Here is a 25,997-nt window from a genome sequence, read left to right as displayed (position 1 = left end):
GATACTTTCCCAACTATCCTACGATCACTGTGTACCTTACATTAGTCACAAATATTAAGTCTATTACATTCTTCAACGTACTTAATTACAACTAATATATAATATTAAACTATAACTATTTAAAAACTATCAATCATTCGTCTTAAATAAGAATATTGAGAGAAGAAAATCCAATTTTGACATGTCAATCACAACACAACTCCAGAATATTATGCAACCATTGTGACGCCGCTATTTGTACTTTCGTGAAGGATCGTCCGCGCATGCGCATCGCCACCGCTACGCTACTGCGCATGTGCACTTCACATAATAATTATTTTATTTATTTATTGCTTATAATTGTTAATTAATTGAGTGTATATACATATACTTATATATATTTATTTATTTATTTTTATTTTATTTATCGTTTCATGAGGACGGTACCATAACCTACCATATGCATCAGAGTGATGCAATCCTAGTCATCCGATTTTTTTGTTTCCATTTCATTCTATTTATACACGATAATAAGACATATTTTATAATCTGTACATCTTTAATTTATATAACAAAAATGCAAGCTAACTGCATAACGTAACTCGAGCCGTGTCAATAGTATATGTATCAACATCTTATTGCACTTAACTACTGTCCGCGTTCGACGCTTATAAGTTCCAGATATAATATCAACACAGTACTTATCGGTTCAAAAAATTGCGTAAAATCTTAAACGTAACAAACGTAAAAAAAAAACATATATATATATACACTGTGTCGTGATCATGTGCAAAACGAAGCTTATCACATCAGTTTTGAACACTATTGCTAAGGGACCAAATTTCGGGCAATGTTTACAGAAAGTAATGTTTCTTCTTTTACGTTTTGCGATACCCATTTTATATATAATTCTCATTGTAAATTGTAAATGAATTAAATAAATATCAACTGCTAATTATGAAGGGGTTTAACGGATTTTTCATTGACCGTTTGATAAGTTATATAAAACAAATTCGTACGTGAAATGTTGCGTTAACGTGCATGCATGACGTTGAACTTTAACGCGTGGGTTAAGTATAAATGGATTTTAATATGATTCCCAATTTCACTTTCTTTTTAACAGGTGCAAATAGTCTCAGCAGGAAATGGCAATTGTAAGGCACAACTAGTCGTTGATAAGGAGCACTTGAACATAGGTGGTACTCTTCATGGGGGTTTCACAAGTACCCTTATCGATTGTATCTCTTCGTATGCTCTAATGTCTCTTAACAATCAAGGAGGGGTTTCAGTAGACTTACACGTCAGGTAAGTATAACTTTCTACGCGTGTTTTCATTTGTAATTAATTACAATATATGTCATAGTAATTAATTTACAGCTTCCTGAAACCTGCTGTTCCTGGTGATCTGCTGATGATTGATGCTAGAACTGTAAAAACTGGAAGAACGCTAGCTTTTCTTGCTGTGGACATCACAAAAAATGAGGGGAAAGATATTGTTGCCCATGGGCGGCACACAAAATTTGTTGGCGTGACAAAGTAGTGTGTATATATATATTCTTGTACATATTGCTAACGCATAATATGTAGAACACTTTGGAATTATATAATAGCATACTGTATCTGTACTCTGATATATGTTCAAGTGTCTACGTAATATTTATGTAATTTGTATATTAAATTAAACGTAACTTCACCATGGAACACTGTATTAGTGTTCTTCGCATGCTGATCTACTTCTAATTTCTTTTAAATATTTTTTTTATTATATTTAATATACAGTTACAAAGGTTCGGGTGTTTCTAAAAATGTTAATAAACAGTTTCTATAATACTTGTAACGTTTCGCAAGAGCTAACATGTATATAATATAAAATGAACACATGGCACACAGATAAGATTGTAGAAATGTAGTTCCATATAGCAATAATTAATGTAAAAAATATATATATTAAATGACGCATATATTTATTATTCTCCTTTCTTCATGCTAGATGCAGAAATAATTAACGTGATTTTTTTATACCACTAACACCTGCAATGAATGTAATATAGATATTATTTAACATATGTATGCGTGTGTGTGTGTGTGTGTGTCTGTATGTGTATGCATATGTGACAGGAGGAGCAAAGTGATATGTAAATCCTTGTGCTGCTAACAAAGAGGAAACAATACACTTGCATTAAAAAACGATTAAAATGTTAGTGATAAGAAATAATATCTGTAATTCCGTATTTTCGAAGTACACGTCCAGATACACGTCGCACAGAGTGCCAAGAAACATTGGTTACACGCGTAAACAATTTTACTGGAATCAGTGGAGAAACGTGAACAGCTAGATTACATTACCAGCTAAAGCGACCTGTAGCTCTTCGTAGCACGAGGATGAAAGTAAAAAGTCGCAACAGAATAACGAGCTCTAGTATTGCCTCTATAAATATTAAGCTCTTTTTAGTACCATTAACATATCAAATGAGACTAGAGATAGTAGCAGACATTTAAATGACCAATCGAGTCAAGCGAAGGAGCAACAAGAAATCGGCTTCTTCAACTCGATCTAACAGCTTCTACGATTCGTGTATATACAATTATAAATGTATCGAGTTGTGATGAGCGCTTAAAGTAAAATGAATTTAGGTGAATAAAAATGGACGAGCATCGAAAAAAAAAAAAATGGCACATCGTCCACTGTTTTATTTCGATCTCTTCATATCATCTAAAAGTGATCGTAATTCGTCTATTTTGTTAGACAAAGAGTCCGCGAACTCTTTGACTCTCCTAGCCTCCTGTTTCGTTTCCTCGATCGTTTTCTCTAAATATGCCATTTTCTCAGTTGAACTCTGCGTACTTATATCGTTTAACGGGACATTATTTAACGCTGGCAGATATTTAGCTGCGCTACGTCTGAATCTCGAAATCGTGTTACTATTATCCTCGCACCCCTCGCAGCAATCAGACCAAATCCTCAGGTCAACGTACGGAATTTCATCGCAGGTGACGAACTTATTGTCACCCTCTGGCAGTAAGAACACATTCGGTTGAACTCTATTGATATTGTCACCGTTGTCGCACAGGATTCTAGCTAAGCTCGTTTGCTTTATCTGAGCTAATTGTTCCGACTTAAAGACAGTTGGATTCTCGTACCAGAACCTATCACCGTTTCTGGTGCGTTTGAACTGCTCTAGCAAAAGACACTTGAACAGTGGTCCTACTTTGGCATTAGGAAGTTGGTCCTCCAACACTCCACCCACCCAAACATCGATATTCCCAGGATGACCGTACAATTCCCGCAATTTTTGTCTGACCCTAGCGCTACGAATTTCACCTGCAAGATCCTCGAACGTCTCCACGTGCGACATATTGCAGAATCGTCGCCATTCTAGATAACCAGGCAGAGCGTGGTCTCTGCCACGTTGGATGTTCATCGAGGCTAAATCTAACGCTACCGCGTGAGCAGTGCGGAACAGCTGTTCCGTCAGCTCAGAGTTCAGGTTCTCCTCGGGTAACTTTAACTTCGCAGGGGTGGCAAACATCCCTCTCATCAGAGGATCCACGCCACCTTCCTCGACTAATCTCCACGGCGCGAAAAAGGCGTCTCTTAGCTTAAGAGGGCCTTGAGGGATCGATTGAAACGATGCGTTCAGACGCTCCAATTGCGGTTGAATCAACGTATGACCGAACCTTAAAGCCGCAGTGGCGAATACGTTGGAAATACTAGCATCTATGTTAGGATTGTACCCTCGATACGGACCTAAAAGTTCATCCGCGGTACCATCGAACACGTGGGGCATCCAGTGTTGGTAAGTGATATGCTGCATCTCCGCTGCGACGACCTTTCTCGCCTCCTGATACAGTTTCTCCCCGTTCCAATGTGGGTTTATTTCACGGAACTGACGAGCTATACGATTATGCTCGCGTAACCAAATCGAATGCATCGCCAGAAGAGCCACTTGCTCGTTGGCTCTGATATCCCCAGCTACGAAACAGTTGATGGAACTTTCCAACGGATTTCTCCTGCAATCGACAAACTGACCAGAAGCGTATGGAAGAAGAGGTTTGTGGCCAGGAATCGCGGGCCCTTCTCGCAACAGGCCGTGATCGGTAGTGAAGTCGCGTAGATCTCTGGCCAAGGCGTCGTCGTAACCGTATACCTGGGATGCATCCATGTAACTAGTCAATTGATTTAATTGTTCTCGCGGCGTGAAACTGCCCCACAGTATACTGGTCGCGCCAGAACCGCAGACTGCGCTCGTTCTGATAAAATCGATGCATCTTCTGTTATTAACTCTGGGGTCACCTGGCGGAACATTCATAGGGAAACATGGCGCGGCATTGTCGCAGGACTTTTTGCAGTCTATACCGTCCCAGGATTCACTGGAGACTGCTGGGAGGGCATGACTCAAGTCGTGGTCCAGAAATTGACCCCATTGCATTACCATATGCGTGATTCCTACGTCTGGAGTGACGTTATGAGTGGATATCAGGGTTGTGGAAATAAGTCGCGCTGAAGGTTTTGGATATCCGTAATAACGACGCCCCCTCTCCCAGCCGACTGGTGATGAAAATCCGTTCTCGTAGATCGGCTGTAAAACTCTACGGAAACCTGTGTAGGAGGAACCCCAGGTCGGACGATGCAGGTTGTTACAACTACCATCTATGCTGCGGTACTTGCTGTGATAGCACATGTTGGTGCAGTTTTGTCTGTGTCTGTGGCCAGTGCATCCAGATAATCGTTCGATCTCTCTGACCTAAAAGGAGAACAAACTTTTATCAACACCCTAACTGTTATTCCCAAAAATGGTATTTTTTCTTTAAATACGCCATTATAGAAATAGTTTTTTTTGTGGTCGATAACAATTATAACGATAATACTTGAGAAATGGTAAAAATAAAAAATAAACAAGTTGGCAGAAGCTAGAAAGAGGTGGAGCAAAATTGGAACTGGTAGGACACACCTGTTCTGCCGTCAGAATCTCCTCGTATCGGAATTCGGAGGTGGTGTTGGCACTCATGCCAGCGTTTACCATCCGTCGTATGTTGACGAGCGTTCTTTCAAAAATTTCCGCCGGTCTGGCAGCTGCACGACCGACAGCGTCCGGGAAACGCGCGAGGCTAAATGGATTGGTACGCGCAGACTTGGCGCCACTGAAGAGACTCGCCAGCGTATTATTTATGGCCCGATCGATTTCCTGCATGGCATCCGTGAAGGCTCTTATCACCAGAACATCTGTTGCTCCTGGCTGGCGAACGCGCACCAACGCCTGGGCGGTTGTACGACCATATTGGTTCACGGCTGAGCACTCGTATCTGCACACACAATTCCTTATTAGTGGCAATTAAATTCAAACGTGTCTACAAATCACAATCTGCCGTTGCACGTGGAACAACTTTAGTCCTTCGCGTCTGATATATTTTTCTTAAGAAACGTGCTACCATAACAAATGCTTTCAAGTTCCATCGAGCCACAGAGCACACTCCAAGAGCAAAGAGTACAAATTTATCTGTATTCTTTACATTTTTTTGTAACGCTTAACACTTTTCAGTGCCCATAAAATAAATAACAGCACACAAGCTCACCTTCCAGTGTCTGCAGCAGTGACATTATAAAGATACAAGCTACCCGCACGAGATATTCGGAATCTGTCCCCTTCCACAGTGGTTCCATCCTTCTTCCACTGTATCACTGGCTTTGGAACACCGTCCACTCTGCAAGGCACCTCGATAATGGCCCCTGGTTCCGCCTCCATATCGTGAGGCTGGTACGTTAGCTTGGGTGGACTGTAAATCTCGTCCACCACCCTCAGATCCGCGCTCGTCTCCGCCACTCCATTAGAATTCGCCGCTTGACAAACGTATCTGGCAGAGTCTGACTCCTTCACAGCGAATATTCTCAACAAACTCCCTTCGTTCTCTATGGCGACGCGGCCACCTTCGTTCAATCGTTGCTCGTTTCTCCACCATTTAATAACTGGGGCAGGACGACCGTCCACTTTGCAGGTGAAGGTAACGTCCTCGCCGATAGCAACCGTCTGCGATTCTGGTAACTCTGTAAACCTCAACGAGGGTGGCACTGTGATCACGGCTCTAGCCTTTCTCGATTTTATTAAGCCCATTTCGCTCTTGGCCACGCATTCGTATTCGCCAGTGTCCTGCTCGGTTACGTCGGATATTATTAATGTCCCATCGTCTTGGATCACGCAACGGGTCCCGTCGACGGGCACCTCGTTCGAGTCTCGCATCCACTTGATCTCTGGAGTTGGGTCGCCTATCACTTCGCAGGTGAAACTGATTGTCTCGCCCAGTCGAACCTCCACGTCCTCAGGCCCATTCATTATTCGTGGCTTGGCTGAAATACGAAAGGAATTTTAATGGTACTTTCTAATAGGTTTCTTTTGCCTTTAATATACAAGATTTCGTGTAACTAAAAGTATTAAGTGATAAATATTATTTCATCGAGGATCTCTTCTTATTTTTTCATAAACCTCTATCTTCTTTCCACAGAGATTTTTAACTGAAGAATTTGTACTCTGCATTTCCAATAGCCAGTTTTATAATAATTACACCACATCCTGCTATTATGTCGTTGGTAGTGTTGTGTTATAATCAATTGTATAATTGAGATAATGCGTTTCATAAATAAGTTCCATCTTGGGTGAAGACTAGTTGGCCTATTTAAAGTACCACGTGTGGTTGTATTTACAATGGAATTTATTACTAGTTTATCAATCTGGTTTAGCCACGGTAAAACTAGCAAATAACTAACGTTAAGTAGGTTTATTTGCAGTCATGAAGATAAAACGATGTACGATTACGGCAACTGAATCTGGTCTAGTTCGAAGCTCGCAGCATCAGTCGTTTTGTTGGACGAAGTTTATTAGAACGTTCTCAGAGCAGACACGAACCGCGATATTCTTTTATTTATATAGATAAACCCTTCTTCCGGATAGCGCGTGTATCAGCAGGTAATCAAGGATAATCGAGAAAGCTGGTCTGCCGTTGCGAATAGCACACCAACTCTCGCCACTTTGTCTTTATTACCTCTGGCGAATGAACTTTCCCGATAAAAAGTTCTCAAGCGTAAAAACTAACTGTAACTAACGGTATTTTCTAATATCATAAAACGAAGCTCCCTTAACGCCATTAAGAACGATGCGCCTCGCGAGAGTCATAAACCAACGTTTAAAACGCGGTAGTCGATACTTCATCCTGCTGCCAGTGGTTAATATTTTATAACGTTAATCTCTTCCCATTTCGATTCTGTCGTACATCCTTATTTCCACATTTTGTTTGCTATAGAAGTTAAGCACACTTCTAAGTTAAGCACTGACTGGAAACGACAATTCTCGCTTTCATATCGCAGACATTACTGATCGAGAACGAATTTTCTACTTTTAGAGCACGTGCATGATTTCTTCATTATTTTTACGTCTAAGGAAGAATTTGTAACGAGAGTACGCGAAGTTTACAAGAAACCTGTTACATCTGTAATTTCTATAACGTACCACTAAAGAAAGGGAGTTGGTTTATCTAATCTTTAGAATTATTTATTTGCATCCAAATAATGGAACTACTTAAATATATACTAATTTCAAGAAATAATTCCAGTTTCACTACAGTCCTGTAATATGAATTGTGCGTTGTTAAAATTGCTGATACCACAGGAAATTTTAGCAAAGCATTAGCAGTGAGCAACGTGTTAATTCCTCTGAATCTAATATCCTTTTAAAAATATTAAAATCCCAGTTCTATTATACATCCTGTAATATAAATTGTACGTTGTTAAAATTGCTGATACCACAGGAAATTTTAGCAGAGCATTAGCAGTGAACAACGTGTTAATGCCTCTAAATCTAATATTCATTTTAAAATATTAAAATTCCAGTTCCATTATACGTCCTGTAATATGAATTGTGCGTTGTTAAAATTGTTGATACCACAGGAAATTTTAGCAGAGCATTAGCAGTGAGCAACATGCTAATTCCTCTGAATCTAATATCCATTTAAAAATACTATAATCCTCTCAATCGAATTCTAATCCACGTTAATTCCAATGTACCAAAATCCACACGTTTCTACACATTTCCTAGTCATTTCTATAATCACGCATAATCTAGGCGGTCGAATTACTCAACTGCAATGAAAATCGTCCGGCGACATGGTCGTCAACGATCTCCCTTTCATCTCGTTAGGCGCCTGGCAAATGGCAGCCATCTCGGACGGTTTGCTCTGGAGCCTCTGCACCAGCCAGACTAAATTGCAATCGCATACGAGAGCGTTGCTGTCGAGACGTAGCCGGGTCATGGGTCCCACGTTCTGGAACGCGTCCGCAGGAAGATGATGCAGCTGATTGCTGTGCAAGAACAGCCTCTCCAGCGACGGGAGATCGTTGAACGTGCCCTTCTTAATTTCCTTCAGATGGTTGTAGTGCAGATATAATTGCTCCAATTTGGGTAGACCAGAGAACGCCCCTGGTGAGATCCGTTCCAAACGATTTTTGTACAAGTAGAGGATCCTCAGACTGGGCATGCCCTCGAAGGTCCTTGGAGGGATGTGTCGTATGCGGTTGTCGTTCAAGAGCAACGTGTGGAGATCGCGTAGCCCGTGGAACGAGTCTGGTCGAATTTCGGCTATGTTGTTGAATCGCAGATCCCTGAAAAGTGTACATTCGTCATTTTTCTTATGTTACATCAATTAACGTTAAAATTTAATTCAAGTAAACGTATTTATAATCTATAAATATATCTGTTTGTTTTAGTTGGAAAATGGATATAATTTTGTGAATTAAGGATGGTAGAATATTAAAGGTGAAATTTTAAGGGATATTTAGAATCTAAGATTATTGCAAAGAGAAGGAAGAATGGAGAAGAAGAGATAAGGGTCCTCGAAGAATCGAATAATGAGGGTTCAATTCCTGAAATTTTGGAAAATATCCCGGATTTTGGAAAATAGGTATACTTTTATGAATTGGGGGATGGTAAATTAATAAAGCTACAATTTTAATTGTGATAAGGAATACTTAGAATCTTAGATGATTGCAAAGAGAAGGAAGAATCGAAGAGAAGAGATAAGAATCCTCGAAGAATCGAATAATAAGGGTTCAATTCCTGAAATTATCACGGATTTTGGAAAATAGGTATACTTTTGTGAATTGAGAGATGGTAAATTATTAAAGCTACAATTTTAATTGCGATAAGGAATACTTAGAATCTAAGATGATCGCAAAGAAAAGGAAAAATCGAAGAGAAGAGATAAGAGTCCTCGAAAAATCGAATAATGATGGTTTAATTCCTGGAATTATCCTGGATTTTGAAAAATAGGTATACCTTTGTGAATTGAGGGATGGTAGGATAGTAAAGATGAAATTTTAATTGTAATAAGGTATACTTAGAATCTAAAATGATCGCAAAGAGAAGGATGAATCGAGCAAAAGAGACAAGAGTTCTCGAAGAATCGAATAATGAGGGTTCAATTCCTGAGGGATGGTAAATTATTAAAGGTGAAATTTTAATTGCGATAAGGAATACTTAGAATCTAAGATGGCTGCAAATAGAAGGAAGAATCGAGGAGAAGAGGGAAGAATCCTCAAGGAATCGAATAATGAGAGTTCAATTCCTGAAATTATCCCGGATTTTGGAAAATAGGTATACTTTTGTGAATTGAGGGATGGTAAATTATTAAAGCTACAATTTTAATTGCGATAAGGAATACTTAAAATCTAAAATGATCGCAAAGAGAAGGAAAAATCGAGCAAGAGAGACAAGAGTCCTCGAAGAATCGAATAATGAGGGTTCAATTCCTGAAATTATCCCGGATTTGCATAAGTCGAACAACGAGGCTCGCAGACTCGGAGATTACGCAGAAAGATCGCTATGTGGGCTGGCTTTTATGTCCCTCTCACAATTGAGCAATAGCCAGGGTTCTGCGCATCGATTGGTGGCCTGCGATCGACAGGATAGAAGCTAGGTTAGGTTACAATCGAGACACCTTCTTACAATGAAACTCGCTAAGTGATCCCTGATATTCTTACGCAGATTTTCCAGACAGAAAAATCCAGCGTGCTCCTGAATGAGACCTTTGAATTAAAGTCTCTGTTATGCTACTATGAAACGTGGTGCAGAAACACCATCGTAGCTTCGCTAGATTCATTTGAAACACGGAATGAAACGAAACTGTAGCATAATGGCTCGACGAAGTATAACGAGGTTGTAAAATCGAGAGATGTACTCGAGTGCTTCTCTATTGTTGTCGTTCGAACAAAAGGATTTCACAAATCCACAGAAACTCAGATCTCCACGCTTGTCTCGATCCGCATTTAATACGTCTCGTTTCATTATTGGTACGTGCATCCAGTGGAGCTAAATTATCTGAACCCCGCTTGTTGAAATGTGACACGGTCAACTGAATCTTCTGGCTGACTATTGCTACTCGTTCTACTGACTGACACTTATTACTTGATCCGCTTCACCACCAAAAATTAGAAGTCATTAAGAATATCAATGAGCTGTTGGGCTTGATAAACGAGGTTTCATGTTGGTTTTCGCTGGAAACCAAATACAAAAATTAATCTCTTGTCCTCGAGTAAGAAGAGATGGCAATTTTCTTTACAGATATATACTTCTAAAATTTGTTTATATAAAAGGCGATAGAGTCTTGCGCACAGACATGATTAGTAACCGTTTTAACTTCAGTTCAGTTCTTTAGAGAGAGTACAAAGCAAAGATCACTTCCAGTGCGTGGAAATAAAGAACACTATAGAAAAATAAATCGCTATTAGTTATTTAGAAAACCCATTTTCAACATTCCACAATGGTATATTCAGCCATCTGGATTGAAATCAAATCCTCTTTCTCTGAAAACGATTTCACGTACATCAATAATTCTACTATAAATCTCTTAAAGTGTTTAAATCATTTTTGTAAATCACACGCTGAGAAAAGATACAATTCAACTATGATTTGGTATTAATCGTTGATCAAATTTAAAGTTCCACTAGATCTTTTCCAACAGCCGTAATTTATAAACGTCTGAGCAAAGCCTGGAATTAACCGAGTCTCCTATAAACTCATGAAATCAGCGCGCACGTTACAAATATCTCAGCTAGGAATTCGAGCGGTTTCTTAGATTTCCTCCAGCGACTGTGCACCCCACGGAGGGACCATAATGGCCGTCGAGTCAGGCGGCATTACATGGTTCGCCACTGCAACGATCTGCGCGAGTCATAAAGCTCGCGCCACTTAATTAACGATTTTATTCGACTCGTTGCACGTTATTTCCACCCGTCTAAATTGCTGGGCGAGTTTCTCGGTTCGACGCGTCGGTGTTTCGACCTCTTTATCGCGGCAGCTGATTATCCAGCGGCTCGTTTTGTCTCGCGATGCACGGGCCAAGAAAACGAGAGCGATTTTCCCGCGAAAACGTCGCGATGTAACGATTCTTCGTATTGAAAAGCTTTTGCGCGCATCTGTGCTCGTGTTTCAGTTCTTCTCTCTGCTTCTCGTGGCTTTTGAGGACATTTTCAGTCCTCAGAATTGTTAATTTTGTATTGAGTGATGATGCAGTGTTGATGAAATGATTATGTGAGGATAAAACGCGAGAAGAAAGTATAAAAAATGAACAGCAGTCGATGATATTAATTTGCTATTTGGAATTACAATTTTGTGGACCAATGAAGTTCATCGATTCAGTGGATTGTTTTTTTCAATGTGTCATAGCGTTGCATGGAACCTTTAGGATTTGCTTACTTTGGGACGTAGAAAGTGAGAAGTGCTACCGTGTTGCTTAGAGCTTTAGAATTTGCTTATTTTGAGATGTGGAGCTTATAAACCCCATCGCGTTGTATAGAGCTTTATAACTTGCTTACTATGAAGCGTAAAAGTTGAGAACTTTAGAACTTAGGAAAAAGTTATCTTTTAAGTAACTGAGTGTTAACTAAGTTTAGAACTTAAGAAAGTTGAAACTTTAGAACTTATACACTTTGAAACGTAGAAAGTGAAAAGCGCCATCGTGTTGCTTAGAACACTGGGACTTATATACTTTGAAACTTAGAATCTGAGAAGCGCCATCGCGTTGCATGGAACTATAAAACTTGCTTACTTTGAAACTTAGAATCTGAGAAGCGCCATCGCGTTGCATAGAGCTTTAGAACTTATATAGTTTGAAACGCAGAATCTGAAAAGCGCAATTGTGTTGCTTAGAACTTTAGAACTTCCTTACTTTACGACACAGAAACTGAGAAGCGCCACCACGTTGCTTAGAACTTTAGAACTTCCTTACTTTGTGACACAAAAACTGAGAAGCGCCATCGCGTTACATGGTACTGTAGAACTTGCTTACTTTGAAACTTAGAATCTGAAAAGCGCCATTGCGTTGCATACAGCTTTATAACTTACTATGAAACGTAGAAAGTGGGAAGCGCCGCGTTGCTTAGAATTTTAAAACTTGCTTATTTTGTGACATAGAAACTGAAAAAGCGTCATCGCGTTGCTTGGAACTTTAGAACTTATTAACTTTGAAACTTAAACTCTGAGAAGCACAGTACAAGTGGCGAGCAAAGGGTAAGAATTCTGAACGGATATGTGCGATGCAGAACAAATAGCACTGAATGAGGTAAAAAAATTTCGCTTGTTCACGGATCACTAATATTTTAAACTGTTGTGTAGGCACTACGACATTTACATCGAGCCAGTTGAATACCCTTTGAACACTTGTCCATAAGCATTTGCAGCGACTCATTTAACAAGTAGGCAAGCCGTAAGCTAATCGATGGTATTCCATAGCGCATGATATTAAACGCATATTTGTTTCTTTATGAAGCTAATAAAATTGTAGCGCAAGTATCAACCACACGTCTATGTGCAACGATATTATATATAAAAAAAATATAATAATTTTATATTTCGTGACTAGAAAGACTTAATGTATTTAATAACTGAATTTTATTTGAAATACTTTTAAATTAAATTTATATTTTTAATATATGTATTATTTTTTAATATATATAATATATTATTTATATTTTTAAATTCTATTTTTAAATTGAAATGTTATCAGATGCAATTAGTGTTAGCAAGTATAATATTCGTATTAATATATTGAAGAGAAATCACAAAATATTTTCAGTAATATTTTTTCACATTTATCTACTAAAATCAATAAATGTTTTGTCTGTTTTTTAACATAAAAATTCGTGAGAAATTAAATTACAATAAAAGAAGATCTTCTATTTTGTATACATTCACGAATTTTTCTTCGTACTGCTCCTCTAATTTCCTTTTTCATATATTAATTTAATAATATCTATTGTACAATATAATTTCCATCGTAACTTACGATTTTTTGCCAGCCTGATAACAATTTGCAAATGCTATTTCTTAAAAAAATCCTTTGTTTTTAGAAACGAAGAACTCGAGTAGTACTTGGCTAACATTTGCTCTAGTTAAAAATTATTTTATCCCCCAGAAATCGTGCAAGGAGAACAACAAATGATAATTAGAGAATGCTAAGTCTGGAGAATATTGCGAACGCGACAGAATTCCCCAGCCCAACTCTGAATTCGTACAAAACAGCGTTATAAATGAGCCTCATCAGTAACCACGTTTACACGATCGCTTCTCGCATCTTAATTGCACGACGCACTTTTCTTTCAGCCAATTTAGAAGAGCACTTGCGCACAAATGCAACGACAAACAGAGACAGCCACACGTGCCACAAACGAGCATATCCATCGAAATCTGAAACGATATTAACGGACAGAATTTTCTAACGTTTACGTAAAAGATTGATGACCAATGTGAGGAAAAAAAAGCTTATCGAATTCTAAATTTGTCCAACACGTACGACGTGTCGCGAGGTAGAAAGGAGCTAATAAAAATGATAATAACCGTGAAATAAATTTACTTTCACCGCGGCGCAGCGGTTAAGCTATTTTACGTCTGGATTGAATATTTAATGGTAGGTGTTATTTGCCCATACTGGTCGCTGTAATTTCCTTCGCGGCATGCGGACGGCAATGCGATCGACTCGATAAAAAATTGTCGCTATTAAACCATTCACTGTCAACTACAAAATATCTCGTAGTAAGCGCCTATGTACCAAAATCGCCTACTACGAGATATCTCGTAGTTGGCAGTTTTAGTATATAGACGCTTACTACGAGATATCTCGTAGTAGGCGATTTTGGTACATGGACGCTTACTACGAGATATCTCGTAGTAGGCGATTTTGGTACATAGACGCTTACTACGAGATATCTTGTAGTAAGTGTCTACGTATCAGAACTGCTGCTAACTACGAGATACCTCGTAGTAAGCGTCTATCTACCAAAACCGCCAATCTCAAGCTTTACAAGTTTAGGCTGGTAGCGATCCATCACAAGATGAGTATAAACTTAATAAAAAAAATCTCGACGTCCAGTGCAAAACGCTCGAATTTGTTTGGTGGTGAATGGGTTAAAACTGCCAACTAAGAGATAACTCGTAGTAAGCGTCTATCTACCAAAACCGCCAATCTCAAGCTTTACAAGTTTAGGCTGGTAGCGATCCATCTCAAGATGAGTATAAATTTAATAAAAAAAAATCTCGACGTCCAGTGCAAAACGCTCAAATTTGTCTGGCGGTGAATGGGTTAAAACTGTCAACTACGAGATATCTCGTAGTAAGCGTTTGTGTACCAAAACTGCCAACTACGAGATATATCGTAGTAAGTGTCTATGTACCAAAAACGCTAACTACAAGATATCTCGAGGTTTACAAATTTAAATTGGTCGCGATCCGTTATAAGATGAGTATAAACTTAATAAAGAAAATCTCAATGCCTAGTGTAAAACGCTCGAATTTTTCTGATGATGAATGGGTTAAAACTACCAACTGCGAGACATTTTGTAATAAGCGTCTATATACCAAAATCGCTAACTACGAAATATCTCGAGCTTTATAAATTTAGATTGATCGTGATCCGTCACAAGATGAGTATAAACTTAATAAAGAAAATCTCGACGCCCAGTGCAAAATGCTCGAATTTGTTTGGCGGTGAATGGGTTAAAACTTCCAATTACGAGATATCTTATAGTAAGCGTTTATGAATCAAAACTGCCAACTACGAGATATCGCATAGTAAGCGTCTATGAACCAAAACTGCCAACTACGAGATATTTCGTAGTAAGCGTTTATGAACCAAAACTGCCAACTACGAGATATCTCGTAGTAAACGCTTATGTACCAAAATTGCTAATTACGAGATATCTCATAGTAAGCGTCTATGTCGCGTCTATGTCTCATCGCGATCAAAACAATCTCAATGCCCAGTGCAAAACCCTTGATTTTGTTTGGCGGTGAATGGGTTAAAATTGCCAAATAAGAGATATCTCGTAGTAAGCGTCTATGTGCGAAAACCGTCAATCTCAAGCTTTACAAGTTTAGATTTTTCGCGATCTGTCACAAGATGAGTATAAACTTAATCAAAAAAATCTGAACGCTCAATGTAAAACGCTCGAATTTATTTGACAGTGAATGGATTAAAACTGCCAACTAAGAAATATCTTGTAGTAAGTGTCTATGTACGAAAACCGTCAATCTTAAGCTTTACAAGTTTAAATTGTTCGCGATCCCTCACAAGATGAGTATAAACTTAATAGAAAAAATCTCGACGCCCAATGCAAAACGCTCGAATTTGTTTGACGGTGAATGGATTAAAACTGCCAACTAAGAAATATCTTGTAGTAAGTGTCTATGTACGAAAACCGTCAATCTCAAGCTTTACAAGTTCAGATTGGTCGCGATCTGTCACAAGATGAGTATAAACTTAATAGAAAAAATCTCAACGCTCAATGTAAAACGCTCGAATTTATTTGACAGTGAATGGATTAAAACTGCCAAATAAGAGATATCTCATAGTAAGCGTCTATGTACGAAAACCGTCAATCTCAAGCTTTACAAGTTCAGATTGGTCGCGATCTGTCACAAGATGAGTATAAACTTAATAGAAAAAATCTCGACGCCCAATGCAAAACGCTCGAATTTGTCTGGCGATGAATGGGTCAATGTTTAACCGATTACCAACGAGACGATCGAAATTTGCGGCAGAGGAAACGGATGACGTCGACAGAGGGCACTTAAAGAGTCGTACCTTCCAAGGCGAATAAAGAACGACGCTCGCGTTTCCGTCCTCGTGTCTTTTACTTTTTATTCACCGTATTTGCGCGACACCACGTCATAATTCACCACACGGTTTATGATTCATGGATAGTCTTGCGGGGAATTACGATATTTTGTAATCTTCCTCACGAACTATTTTTATATACCTTGTTCGTCCGATGCTGCGGTCTGAATACGATTGTGTCTCGCAAGATGAAACTTTTAAGTAGCCTCGTTAGTAGGTTCAGAGGGAATGTTTATTCTTCTAGTCACGATTAGCAAAACTTGCTGAAAACTACGATTCTGTGCTGGTAATAATAATTAGTATGTGAAACGCCAAGCATTTGCTTGGTTTTTTTTTTAAATATTGACATTAATAATGATATCATTTTTTAGGTTCCTTCATATTGCTAGTACAATTTGTTTCTCTAATCAAATAATTAATGAAAAGAAAATATTACAAATTACAATTGCTTCTAAAATGATTATTGTAATTATTAAGTGTGTTTTTTAAAGGTAGAGGCATTGCCAGATCAAATTTTCTTCCTCGAAATTGATATAAAGTCGTCAGAATAGCTCGACCTCGTTTTATGATAAAAAAATATACAAATATAGTTATGTGACTGTTGAACATACATTTTTTGAGGCAAATGTGAATATCTCTTAAAACACCTGTTGATCAGTTAATTTAATTAAGAGAAAACGTAGAAAACTGAGTTTTGTCGAAGATGAAACCTCGACAGATCAATTTACCAGCTTAAAAACCTCTTCAACACGTAAATTACCAAAAAATCCTTGGACCAATTATCGAACTCAAAAAATACAAATGTAACGTACAATTTTCGCTCCAATAATAAAATTAGATTTCTAGTCTTAAATCGTATCAACGCGTGCGTCACATTAAACGTATAATCCACAAAACGAAAGCGTTCAATATCGTAATATGATAATGTTTAATAAATTATTCATAAATGTCGCTGTCAACGGGAACAACGCAGATAACGTTCAACTTTAGCGCGCTGTCTGTCGCGCAATCCTCCGAATAATTTATCCATTGTGCGCCCCCCGCATAATTGTCGAAAGAAAACCGGTCGCTGTATCGTTAGGAACTTCTATCGCGAAGGTGGATCGCGAGTTTAACAAAGATGTATTTATTCAATGAAGCCGTGGGGGCGAAACTCGCTTAAGCATACTCGATATTCAGGTCAATATCCGTAATAGGTACTACCTCTGCCTATCGATCGTTGGACCATCCGTTTCGTCGTTTTATTGGACCCCTGATCTTCGAAATTACGCGCAACACCCGGCTACTTACGCTTCAGATGCGAAACGATCGTGGAAAATGCGAAAAATGTTACTTCTCTCTCATAAATTGAGCACGATTTCCGTTTGGTATATCGTTATATCGAATTACGATCAGAATCGATACGTGTAAGCTGCGAGAGTGAAATTCCTCCTTGGTTATTCGCATCTCGATCATTTACGATACGATAAATTTGATCGACGAGGCACTTTATGGTCGTATAAAAATTCAATTAACTGTAGATTAATTAAAGTAAATTATGCGTATACTGTGACTCTCACTCTCTCTCTCTCTATTTTCAGTTTCTTTCAGGAACGTTACCCTACTTACATTGTTTCTTCAGACACAATCTATTTCAGTTGCAAACAGATTTCTCGAGATTATTTTCATTCCCTTCTTCCTCCTCTCCACCCTGAATTATTCAAATATTCGTGTTCATTAAGACTCGACTAATTGAGGGGAATTTTGCCAAGACACAATCGAGACATTCATTTCATTTTATGTAAATAATTCGCTACAGAAAAATTTAAGGAAAAAAAGAAATTTGTTAGAAATTAAATGAAAATCTAATAAATTCTGCATAGTTATCTTCAAGATCGATTTACCTGCCTAATTGTCCCGTATACGTTCTTAGCATAACTTCCAGAATATTTCTACCTGCCAGAAGAGCACAATTTATAAACATTCGCATTTACAATTCCCTCGTTAGATTACCCAGCTAGACTTGACTTAATCGTTCTCAGAAAACGATCAGCCATCCGCTATTGTCTTCGCAAGTGGTGCTCCAGGTTAACGAGAATAGGGATAAACCATCGAGAGGTATTCGTGCTATCGGTTATCTTCTGCGCCTCTTTTAACGAAAACCACTCGTGGCCCTAACGAACAGTAATTTTATTCATACGCTCTATGGATGAGACGGTAGACACCCTTGGATTTCCAGAGTTTCTCAAAATCGATGCTGCCGCTAATCGAACTCGATTGCATTGCTTGGAAAAGTTTCGAATTATCATCGAGAGAAGTTGGAATCAAATATTTAATGGATTCGTTTCTAAAGTCTTGGAAAAGTATAGAACTGTGATCGAGAGAAGTTGGTTTTAATTATTTAATAAATTCATGCTCAAAGTCTTAAGAAAGTTTAAACCCATAATCGAGAGAAGCTGAAATGAATTATGAGAGTTTTATGTCTAAAGTCTGTTAGAAAAATGATGAACTTATAAAAAGAAGAGAAAAATACCTTTTTTTAAATAAAACTACAACTTTCCTTAAACGTGTCCCATTATTTTGCTATATGAGATTCTTTTCTAGATTTATGGTTGATTTTTAGGTACAGGTAGCCCTCCTACAACACGGTTTCGCTATAACACGATAAGAAAACTGCAAAAACCTTTGCACACTGTACTTCTACAGCCGCGGCGAGGCTTGCTGTCCTAAAGATTGTGTAGTTAATAATTTAACATTAAAAAAATTACAAGAAGGTCTAAGCTTAGCTGAAAATCTTGAGTCATTTTTCTTGAATACAGACCCTTCCATTGAAAGAAGTCGGAAATTCAAAAGGGAGCTGCAAAACTGTCTAGCTCCATACCGAGAAATTTACAATGACCTGGTAAGAACTAGCAAGCAAAGTACAATTACAGATTTCTTTAAGAGGGAAGAAGATACAAAAACTTTAAATAAAGAAAAAAGTTCTGAAAATGAGGCGATATCATCCCATCAAAAAAAACGTTCTCTATTAAATTAGAGTTGCGTTAGATTAAAAAAAATTAAAATAAACATTTTTTGCCTTTTTTGCTTTGTGTTATATATATACATTTATATGTTTAATAAAAATTAAGTTGTTTATGTAGAATTAAAAAAGACTATTTGTTTTTAATAAGTTTTTAGAACCTCCCTTCTTCTACTAACTCTAGGTCTCATACAACACGGTATTTTCTAGGAACCTAACTACCGTGTTATAGGAGGGTTACCTGTATATTAAATGTCTTATCATATTGTCAAGAAGCGTACTTCATTTTTGACAGTTTTACGACATTATCCAATAAGAATAGCTTCCGCTAGATCACTTTCTCGATCCTTTCGACCAATTCTTTGCGAGCCATCAGGCGCCGTTTGTTTCCCTCTCCCTCTCACTCTGCACGTCGGTTTTAAACGTAGAACGGTTATAAAAGATAGACGGAAGAGCCGAGTCGGTGTGGAAATAGAGTCAGCTAGGGACAGGCGACGGTTGGTTTACACGAGGCAGTTTAACGACTCTGCCTGACGAGATTCTTCGATCATTCCTTAATATAAACGATTTATCGCGTACGGGGTATACATAATGTATGAAATCGAACAGGATTTGTTGCACGATCCATCCGTACGTGTTCAGTGTCGCTTAGTTTTAAAGGCAAATCGATCATCGCTAACGATGAGTGGAAAGAGAGCGAAAAGACCGTTTGAGGAGACATCTAGGTGCGAAGGGTTCAATTTTTTAGAATTCCCTCGAGTCTTCTATAACGCGATTAATTCGTGCCATGTTACATAGAAATCACGCCATAAAATACTAAAAAATAAGTAAAATATTAAGCAATTCAATTCCATTTTGCATTGTACGAAAACTGCATTCTCAGAACAGCAAATTATACTTTTTTTTAGATTCACTTCGAAACGGTGTTCGCCTTAACGAGCTTCGCCGTGGCGTTCGTCGATTGGGCCAATTTGTTATAGCAATCTGTCGGACAACAGGATGGGATTAGATTTTTATGCAATCGTTATTTGTAGACGCGGTTAAGGCAATCGTTCTTGGGTGAAATTGAACGTTACATGGAGGAAACATTTATGGGATATCGTGTTTACATTCGTAACCACTTTCGACAATTTTTTTCCAATCCTCTCTACCCTTTAACTTTCCACTTCGATAGAAAGCTTCAGTGAAAGATGCACTTTTCAAGAAGCTGCGATGGAATAAGTTTATCCTCTGCAACTACTGATCAAAGGGTTACATTTCTTAGAATTCCCTTTACTCTTCTAAAATTTCTTTTCCAGAGCACCAAATTACGATGCATGCGGTTAAAAAAGAAAATATTCTAAATTCAAAAGGCAAGATATAGTTCAGTAAATATGTAAAACTAAACGAGCCATCGCAATTCTCACTCCACGATATGAAAACCGTGTTACAAGAGTATAGCGTTACAGCAGGATTAATTATATATATTTTTCCATTTGAAATACCCAATTAGAATTTTGATGCGTTCGCAACTTTGTCGAATGATAAACGAGCAAAGTTCTATCTCGAATACAAAATATCTGTCGCTGGTTAATAGAAGATCAAAAGTAAATAATCGCAGCTGAAAATAGCGATGCCTCGCCTAGCGGAGATCAATTCGCGTCATATCGAATTACATCCTCGGATTGTCGCGATTCGATTGATGTATTCGCGTTCGATAAGAGCCGCGTAAATTATTATCGCGACGGTTTATTATGCGGGAGGTCGTCCGCGGATTACGCGATCGGTTACGGTTCAATTAATAACGATTTCTCTTAATTATACACGTGGATAAAGCAACAGCGCGAGCGGATTATTTCTTAGTCATCCCCAGATGCAAATGCCTCGTCGTTTCTTCTCTAAACAGGATCCGATTGTCATTGAAACAACGACGATCTCGCGATTTAAACGATCGACTTTTACGATTAGCCGTTCCAGCGCGCGCTCAGGACTCTACATGACTTCATAAGGATTTTATGGTCTTTCTGAAGGAAGCTCGTTTAAATTTCCCCTCGTACAGTCAATTATGCAGAGACGCGTGTATAGAATAATCTTAAAAAAAATATCTGCCATTCGACATTAGAAAATCCGTATTTTTACATCAATCGTTGCAGGTCGTCGCGCGTAGAATTGTATATTTTTCATATTTTCCAAAGTTAATATTTATCTATGTCCATATTATCTCTGTATCGTTGCGTTTCACAATTTCGTATGCTTGCAAATATATTTTTCAACACGAAATACATAAAAACAATCGATTCGAAGCGGACGAGCGAAGGCAAGTCCTTAACCCGATTGGGTATGACGCTAACGATAAAATTATCACTACTTGTGTAAGTGTATTATCTGTAGATAGGTTCTTATCGCTTTCCCGACCGTTCTAAGGAATTGTATCCGTTTTTTTCGTGGAAAAAGAAAAAAATGGGACGTCCTCCTCGCCAGGAGTGAAGAAAGCGAGCTGGTGGGGTGGCTCGTGTACAAAGCGCATTCGTTTCGGCTGAATGTACACGCATGATGTCATGTTCTGAAATATTGATAACACAGAGAACGATACGAAACATTTTCAGCACAATTTTTGTTTTATCGCACCATCGATCGTGCTGTCTTAGATTCTTGGTCCGATATGCAGACGTTTATCAAATCTTAATATTTTTGTCAAAGTTAAACAAAATAGCTTCTTGCGATAAAGAAGGGATAAGAAGTTTACAAATATAAACTTATTTGCATCGAAGAAAATAATTACACGTTGAGAAGAAATCGTTAAAATATTGAAATAATAATTTTTTGAGATTATAATTCGTTGCTTTTGGCAATTATGAATTGTAGGCATGTTAAATCTGGTAATTATGAGTTGTAAGCATTTGTGGAATTATTTGAAGAATTAAAATTGGGAAGTAAAAAGCGTCGATGCTCGATGATGCGTCGAAACTTTAAAAAGGCACTTGCGATTGAAAAGTTGTATGAAATGGAGGGTTGTAAGCATCTTGAATATTCGAAACGGATAGGATATCACGCGTACGTGCATTCTCGAGGATTCGCATCCGACGCAATCCACCTTTGTTCCTCTCTTCAAACGTTCGTTCGGGTCCGCCCGCGTTCGACTCTCGTATATATAGTTTAAGCCGGACAGTCATGCCTATTTTAACTGTATTCGAAAACGCAGAGTTCTCCTCCGTACAGAAAATAGAAAGACGCTGGGATATCGAACAGTGACCGTGATTGATCTTCTGGTACGATTTCAAGTTCCATCGATTTTTCGGTAGAAACGATTGTACGCGCGAGCCAAAATAGTTTGCCATTCGAGCTGGTCGAAAGAGTCGAACTGATCGATTCTATACTCGTATATTTGGACGAGTAGAAATTTCAATCTGTTGTGTAACTTCGCAGAAACTGAACGATTAATTATTGTACATTCGTCTGTTCGATTTTGTACGTGTTATAATTTTGACAAATAATGGAGAGGAGGAATAGAAATTTGTTTGGGGACTTGCTTGCTGCTCTTTAAAAATAGATGGCAAGTGCACTTGAGAGGAGATCATCGTGATGGTTCGAGAGATCACGATGTGAATTATTGAAATGCGTGTATACAAGGGATATACGATCGTCGAGTAGTTTCCCAGAATGTTACTCAATCCATGGCTTGGCTCTACACTTTTGTTGACTTACAAGATATTGGAAATTGGAAGATAAACAGGCTTGTACAAATGGATGAAGTATCATTTTTTAAAGTTGTATATGCTTTCCATATAATGTATGATTGAATAATAAAATTGATTTTCTAAGGCTTGTATTTTATTGATCAGTAAAACACTGACCAACAGTTTAATCCCTTTTGGTCAGTATTTATATAGTCAGTAATTAAATACCCTCACTAACAACTTAATTAATTGATATTTATTTAGCTGCCAGTGGAGGCTTCAAAGGATACTGACCCTTCATATTTAAATACTGACCAAAAGGGATTAAAATCCCATTTTTACTTTAAAAAATCTGTGTTTCTGTTATCCAAAGTCATTATGCGTACACCTTGAAGTAATTTGAAATAAAATATCAGTTAAATTAACTAATCGACAAATAGCTTGTAATTTAAAAAATAACATCATCTATGGAGATCTCACGGAGCCAAGTAATTTTATTAACCATGATAAGTTCGCTCGACGATTTAAAATGCAATAAAGCACATTGCATAATTTGGTCATACGATATACGTATTACTATACTACACAGGCTATTCCTTTCATCGTTGATGAAACGCGATCCTCCAATTACTTCAAGGAGTATGTATCTTTAATCAAAAGCTATTGCTCCCATACGACCGAGGCGGTTTAACATTAAGAACCTTGCGAAGTTTCAATTGACCCGATGCAGCGCGAGTTTCCTTAATCATCCTACTGTAGCTAATTATCGGTCCATTTGTGAACCGCAACAGTACTTTCTTAGTTCAATTAACGTGGCTTTAATACAGTATCGCGCGAGTAGTTAACATTCACATTTAACATTGGATATTAATATCAAAATTTGCTTATCTTGATTAATTGATAAATTTGCTTGAATACAAAAATTCAATTGACAAAGAATCCCAAGAGAGAGATATCTAAACTTTTGATAAGAAATTTCGAACTTCCATAAGAAAATAAAAAGTCTAAAACAGCTCTAGATGAAACCATTTAAGAAGAATATTAGCAAACACATACAATTTCCCTATGCGTGCCACTATTATTTTTAAAAAATCAAAGTACGAAGCTGAAAGCTACATTTGTATCTTTCTATCCTCAGAAACTTCCCATTGAATAATCACGTATAAAACAAAATTGTCAAACGTTGGACGACGCGCCCTAAATCTTGAATCTTCCAATAACTAAAGCGTCGAAGCGTATCATAAGTACACGTCGTTGAAAGCAGTTAACGTAATTTCGCTTGTACTTCAATTAGAACGACCGGCACAGGCAGCACCGTAAACATATCCCGATTATTCCGATCCCAATTTCTCGCTGCGCGCCCAGGGACACGGTAACGCGTCGATGGGCGCGCCGTGTATCCTGGCCATGGTAAATATATGGGCATCGTCCGCAGGGATCAAGGATAAACGATGGTGGTGGAGAACGAAGAAGAGAAGAGTAAAAGTCGAGGGAGAAGCTACTCACAGGACCGTCGTGTTGGCTGGTACCCGTGGCACACGGTTCAGCTTCTGAAACATGCATCGCACGGTGGTCCCGAAGCACATGCACTTATGAGGGCATTCCACGTTTCTGCCGGTCTTCCATTGGTCCGCGTGGGACGGTGACAGGATCAACAGGAGTGTGCAAACGACGACGTTTAACGCCAGCTTCATTTTGCTGTATCCCTGTGCGATCGATCCTGCTTCACATCGAAACTGCTTCTCGCACTATTTCACGGCAGCACGTGCTGCTGGTCATCGAGATAAACGCGTCTTCGGTCTGGCAGTGGTCTTTGGACACGCGGTACTTTCACTTCTACTTTCAGAGATCCACGAGCCGTTCCTGTAACGTTCCAACTGGAGCTGAATGTCCTGCAGTCAGGATCGGTGGAATCTTGCCCGCTCAGCCGACTCTATACGGGGTGGCGGATAATTTGTCGACCTTTGACAGCGTCTTTCCGGTGCATTTGTCGAACGTTTCTAATGGAAATAGAAAAAGTGAACAGGGTTCGGTCAGATTTTTGTATGTATCCGCCGTTCCGGGTGGGTTTGAAATATTTGTGTGTCATTCAAAGGGAAATAATTATTTACAGAGTATTGCAGAATTTTTTTAAAAACTATCCTTAGATTTTATAGATGTGTCGCGAAATTAACTTCTGGAAATATTTTTGAAAGTGGGACGTGCAGTTCAAGTTCGACTGGACAGTTGTCTTGTACCCCATATGCAGTATATCCGGTTCAAGCACATAGTATAAATTGAATTGTAATGCAAATACCTTTACTTTATAAAAGACATTTTGCATACATATATCTCATAATAAGAATTCAATTAAACGAAGACTATTAAAATACAAAAAGCTTCCTATTTTTTAAGTTAAAAAATCAAGCTCAACATTCGACTACCTCGTTTCATTATTACCAAACCATTAACAAGACAAACTTTTGGAGTTTACCCTTAAACCACACTTAGAAAATTCAAATCAGACACATTGTTCATCCCCCTACTATCATAAATTAAAATCAATTTTTATTCCTATTTGTTGAAACTCGAACGAGCGCCCAAAAAGTCATCTGAATCATTCAACATTTGATCTAAAATCTCAATTCGATCTCAAACAAGACACGCTGTCCACTCTCGCCGTAACCGAAACCGTCTCTCGCGGAAACTCTGAAATACTCTGATGAAAACTCGGAGTTCTTCGACCTTATGAAGGAAGTTCTTCCACGATTCCAATATCGGACGGATCGAACACTCGCTTCACAGAAACTTCACCGCGCCAGCCAGTCCGGGACCCGGGTAGGCTAATCCCGCCTCTGTGTTCGCCGAGCGGAATTCCTTGGGGCTTGCGCGACCGTCGATTGTCGTTCGCGAGGGTCCGTGGATGAAGCAACGGCGGCGACAGCGGAAGAAAAACGTGCAAAGGGACGCCGCCGCTGCCTTCTCGTCTCGTGTCGGCGGCTCGGCTACTACTGGAGCCGCGTCGCGGTGCTCCGCGCGCCAGCGAGCGTCCGCAACATTTTCTTCGCGGGTGTGTCCCCTCTCCCAACGCCCCCGCGCTCCTCGTTCCCTTCGCACGGTTGTGTTTCTGTTTATTAACCATACGCACGTGGACGCATCGATTTGCAAAGGTGTTCCATTGTTGGGTAGATTGGCGAGGGTCGAACCTGCAGAAAAAGATGGGCAATTAG

The 25,997-nt window shown here is 38.7% G+C and overlaps 2 protein-coding genes across 2 annotated transcripts; one reads left to right on the top strand and one right to left on the bottom strand.

Moving 5' to 3' along the window:
• The first annotated feature begins 749 nt into the window (after positions 1-749).
• Positions 750-1,599, top strand: LOC143431215 (acyl-coenzyme A thioesterase 13). Its single transcript, XM_076907788.1, has 3 exons — positions 750-842; positions 1,103-1,284; positions 1,357-1,599. The coding sequence occupies exons 1-3, from the start codon at positions 765-767 to the stop codon at positions 1,517-1,519; spliced, it is 423 nt and encodes a 140-aa protein (XP_076763903.1). The 5' UTR covers positions 750-764; the 3' UTR covers positions 1,520-1,599.
• A 93-nt stretch (positions 1,600-1,692) lies between these two features.
• Pxn (Peroxidasin) lies at positions 1,693-25,862 on the bottom strand. Its single transcript, XM_076908059.1, has 6 exons — positions 25,513-25,862; positions 24,295-24,788; positions 8,109-8,626; positions 5,554-6,322; positions 4,932-5,283; positions 1,693-4,724 (listed from the first exon to the last, which is right to left on the bottom strand). The coding sequence occupies exons 2-6, from the start codon at positions 24,480-24,482 to the stop codon at positions 2,670-2,672; spliced, it is 3,882 nt and encodes a 1,293-aa protein (XP_076764174.1). The 5' UTR covers positions 24,483-24,788; positions 25,513-25,862; the 3' UTR covers positions 1,693-2,669.
• Positions 25,863-25,997: the final 135 nt, after the last annotated feature.

This window comes from Xylocopa sonorina, chromosome 17 (assembly GCF_050948175.1).
Source record: "Xylocopa sonorina isolate GNS202 chromosome 17, iyXylSono1_principal, whole genome shotgun sequence".
Classification (NCBI taxonomy): domain Eukaryota; kingdom Metazoa; phylum Arthropoda; class Insecta; order Hymenoptera; family Apidae; genus Xylocopa; species Xylocopa sonorina.
This window is presented reverse-complemented; position numbering and strand designations above follow the sequence as displayed.